At 39.8% G+C, this 4,675-nt stretch overlaps 1 protein-coding gene across 1 annotated transcript in view; it reads left to right on the plus strand.

Moving 5' to 3' along the window:
- Positions 1 to 2,258: 2,258 nt before the first annotated feature.
- The window catches only part of LOC107590944 (solute carrier family 22 member 8-like), a 5,940-nt gene continuing 3,523 nt past the window's right edge, over positions 2,259 to 4,675 (plus strand). The window contains 2 exon segments of the mRNA XM_016279904.1: positions 2,259 to 2,406; positions 3,349 to 3,501. Coding sequence (XP_016135390.1) covers positions 2,259 to 2,406; positions 3,349 to 3,501 — 301 coding nt within the window.

The following is a 4,675-nucleotide window of genomic DNA, read 5'->3' on the forward strand; positions in this document are numbered from 1 at the left end:
ATAGTTTGAACTGAAATGTGTGTTGGCAGTGTGTGTACACAACCACCCTATAATGATAAAAATCCACCCAGTGTTTTTTTTTTTTTAATCGTGCTAAATGTTTTCCCCGTTCTCAAATCGAGCCGATCTCAGATGCCTGTTTGTGTGACATCACAAAAACAGGCCCCTCCCACGATAGTTTGATTGACAGTAGCATTTCAGCACAGACTGGACTGGTGTCTTACCCAGTGCTTCATTTATAAATTGCGAGGTCCCGGAACAAAGTGGAGTGACGGATCCGGCATGATTAAAGGAGGGAGAGGTAACGGAGCATTTCCGCAATGGAGGACCAGCTTACGTGATTAACAGCGTGCATCTTCTTACGGTCATGAAAAAATTGAAAAGTCACGAAATTTTAAAACAGCCATTTCCAGGCCTGGAAAAGTTTTGGAAAAGTCATGGATGTTTTTCCTTAAATCTCTGTATAATAGAATTATGTTTAATCTGCTTTCGAGTTTATAATGAGGGAAATTCCTGCAAACATATTCAATAGAGCGTGTAGGTAAGATGAGTAAATAAATCCAAACATAATATCAGATTAAATCAGTCATTTAAAAACAGTGTAAGTGATTCAGCTGTATCACTTACATTGCGTGCTCCATATGCGCTCACAGTCACATCCATAGCGCGCATATCGCGCCGCAACGCGAGTAACAAATTGAGGTATTTTTCGCAGCTTGTTGCGCTTAAGTGGCCAAATACACACAACAAATGTCCTGGCGATTATCCTCGTAAGCACAGTCGGTTTTGTCTTAACTAAATGTAACGGTATTAAAGAGACAGCTCGCACAATGTAATTAACATCAAAATAAATTAACAAGAGCAAATATATTGTTTGCACATGTTTATTTACATTAAAGGCAAAATAACGAAAATAATAAGAGCACAAGTATAGATCTGGAACTTCTTTAAGTCTGTCTAAATATCATTTAGTAATCGCAATGTCTTCTGGTCCATATCCTTTCCTTAGGAAGGTGTGCTAAATACTGATTAATGTAACATAAAAATACTATACATATTTATATATTTTGCTATTGTATTATGGAGTGACACTTTCATAAACTTTTCTATACTCCTCCGATTATATAATGGTAAATATTACAATATCATAGCACAACAACAGTGATCAGCAATAATGATAAGCCGAATACTCACAATAAAAATAATAAGGTCATATAGATCATAACACAGTCTCGGAGGTAAGAAGTGGATTATCCTTCACCTGAAATGTTTGTCTTTTCATCCTGAAATGCGAGGCAAATGTTGGATCACAATATTAGGAACCACAGTTTCCACAAATTATACCGATTTCATCAGGCTCTGAAAATTCTTCAAAAAGAACACAAAGAATGGCCTTCTCAGCTGCCATAGTTGCAACTCTTGCGTCATCAGAACAGGGTGTTCAACGCATCACCGTTTCCATTTAAAAAATGTTTTGCACCGTTTTGTCGGGGCTGAACGCAGCCCTGGTCTTACCTCAGACCCGCCCTGAGTGAGCTATCATCAGTCCGCCATTGTTTCGATGCCGGAGCAGATGTAGACAAGATTGTCTCCAAAGCGATTGAGGTCTTCTGTTGTTGGATGTAATAATGAACATAGCAGTCGTCATTTACTCCCGACATCTGAGCCGCTGAACTCGCAGTGGATTACATGTTTGCGCGAATCATTCATGATCCAGCCTCATATCTACAGAAGAAGTGAGTATAATGTTTTGTAAAGAATCTTTGCAAATCGCCTTTCCTAATAATGTGCTAATTAGCAAGTTTCACATGAATGCGGCTAAAGTAAACAGTCTCTCTGAGAGCAGCTCGGAAGAGAGGGGCGAGGTCAGCAGAGTTCATTAACATTTAAAGGAAAATGCTACAAAAACGGCTTGATCTGAAAAGAGCTGTTTTTGACAGGGTAAAAAAAGGTGTTTTTTACACTACTATTGAGAAATTTTAACCAAACTATGTTACAGACTTTTCATTAAGACCCTAAAGAATCATATCAACTTGTGGAAAATGGGCATCCTATGACCCCTTTAAGTTCACTTAGAGATACAACTTAATAGCAGGCGAAATGAGATGGTCCTCACTGCAGAACACAAGATCCAGGAGGTGAGGTTGGATCCAGATCCAACTCCTCCCACCTTACGTATACCTAAACCTACCCGTCTCCAACCCTTGATCCCTAAACCCACTCATCTCCACCCCCTAGATGTGGATCTAACCCCGCACATGTATTCAGTGAGTTACACACTGTATCTGTTTTGCAGCAGAATCTCACGTATCACGAAGCGAATCGTTTTTGCACATGGACAAGCGACGTATATGACGGGCTTACTTATCGGCTCTTTATTCGGTGGCGCTGTTTCTGACAAGTTGGAATTTGCCCCTTTCTGTTTTCGACGTCAGACGTTACTATATACAAGTTAATTATGAAAAAAATTATTTTCTCCCTCTAATCAGATATGAAAGAATCATTTACTCCTGACATCTGAGCCGCTGAACTCGCAGTGGATTACATGTTTGCGCGAATCATTCATGATCCAGCCTCATATCTACAGAAGAAGTGAGTATAATGTTTTGTAAAGAATCTTTGCAAATCGCCTTTCCTAATAATGTGCTAATTAGCAAGTTTCACATGAATGCGGCTAAAGTAAACAGTCTCTCTGAGAGCAGCTCGGAAGAGAGGGGCGAGGTCAGCAGAGTTCATTAACATTTAAAGGAAAATGCTACAAAAACGGCTTGATCTGAAAAGAGCTGTTTTTGACAGGGTAAAAAAGGTGTTTTTTACACTACTATTGAGAAATTTTAACCAAACTATGTTACAGACTTTTCATTAAGAACCTAAAGAATCATATCAACTTGTGGAAAATGGGCATCCTATGACCCCTTTAAGTTCACTTAGAGATACAACTTAATAGCAGGCGAAATGAGATGGTCCTCACTGCAGAACACAAGATCCAGGAGGTGAGGTTGGATCCAGATCCAACTCCTCCCACCTTACGTATACCTAAACCTACCCGTCTCCAACCCTTGATCCCTAAACCCACTCATCTCCACCCCCTAGATGTGGATCTAACCCCGCACATGTATTCAGTGAGTTACACACTGTATCTGTTTTGCAGCAGAATCTCACGTATCACGAAGCGAATCGTTTTTGCACATGGACAAGCGACGTATATGACGGGCTTACTTATCGGCTCTTTATTCGGTGGCGCTGTTTCTGACAAGTTGGAATTTGCCCCTTTCTGTTTTCGACGTCAGACGTTACTATATACAAGTTAATTATGAAAAAAATTATTTTCTCCCTCTAATCAGATATGAAAGAAATTACTTTTAATCTGCTGCTCAGCGATCGTCGCAGTTGCTACTCTTGTATTGGCATTTCTGCCCTATGTGCCCGTTTACTTGACTGCCCGTGGCATCAGTGGAGTAGCCTGCTGTGCCATTCACATCTGCACCTACAGTTTAGGTAGGCTACTACAGCTACGCTTATGCGTGTCTTCTTATTCTGTATTAACACTGCTGGACAAAAAATAAACTATTTTAGTGGCAAGGAAGTTTTTTCTTCTACCTTTTAAAATAAACTAAGCAAGGGTGGTCAGTCTTGCTCCTGCAGAACTACTTCTCTACAGCCCTAAACACTTTGCCTAAAGTGTTTTCAAACGTTTTTTGAATGCAAAATATATTACATAAACTAAAAATTATACACACACACACATGCTGTGTATATACATATATACACACACACACACATACACACAGGTACATCTGCCAAAAATTAGAATATCATGAAAAAGGTCCATTTTTTTGTCACTCATTTCAGAAAGTGAAACCCATATATTATATAGATTCATTACACAGAGTGAAATATTTCAAGCCTTTATTTCTTGAAATTTTGATAATTATGGCTTACAGATAATGAAAACCCAAAATTCACGGTCTCCGAAAATTTTAATATTACATAAGATCAATTAAAAAAAGGATATTTTAAACAGAAATGTCAGGCTTCTGAAAAGTATGTTTTTCTTATTGTTTGAAGTATTTCTATGCACTCAATATTTGGTTGGGCCTCCTTTTGCATGAATTACTGCATCAATGCAGCGTGGCATGGAGGCAATCAACCTGTGGCGCTGCTCAGGTGTAATGGAAGCCCAGGTTGCTTTGATAGCGGCCTTCAGGTCATCTGCATTGTTGTCTCTCATCTTCCGCTTGACAGTAAAACATAGATTCTCTATGGGGTTCAGGTCAGGTGAGTTTGCTGGCCAATCAAGCACAGTAACACCATGGTCATTGAACCAGCTTTTGGTACCTTTGGCAGTGTGGGCAGATGCCAAGTCCTGCTGGAAAATGAAATCAGCATCTCCATAAAGCTTGTCAGCAGAAAGTGCTCTAAAATTTCCTGGTAGATGGCTGCGTTGACTGTGGACTTCAGAAAACACAGTGGACCAACACCAGCAGATGACATGGCAGTCCAAATCATCACTGACTGTGGAAACTTCACACTGGACTTCAAGCAACATGGTTTCTGTGCCTCTCCACTCTTCCTCCAGACTCTGGGACCTTGATTTCCAAATGAAATGCAAAATTTACTTTCATCTGAAAAGAGGACTTTGGACCACTGAGCAACAGTCCAGTTCTTTTTCTCC

Source organism: Sinocyclocheilus grahami, unplaced genomic scaffold, assembly GCF_001515645.1.
Source record: "Sinocyclocheilus grahami isolate Dianchi unplaced genomic scaffold, SAMN03320097.WGS_v1.1 scaffold134.1, whole genome shotgun sequence".
In the NCBI taxonomy this organism is placed as follows: Eukaryota; Metazoa; Chordata; class Actinopteri; order Cypriniformes; family Cyprinidae; genus Sinocyclocheilus; species Sinocyclocheilus grahami.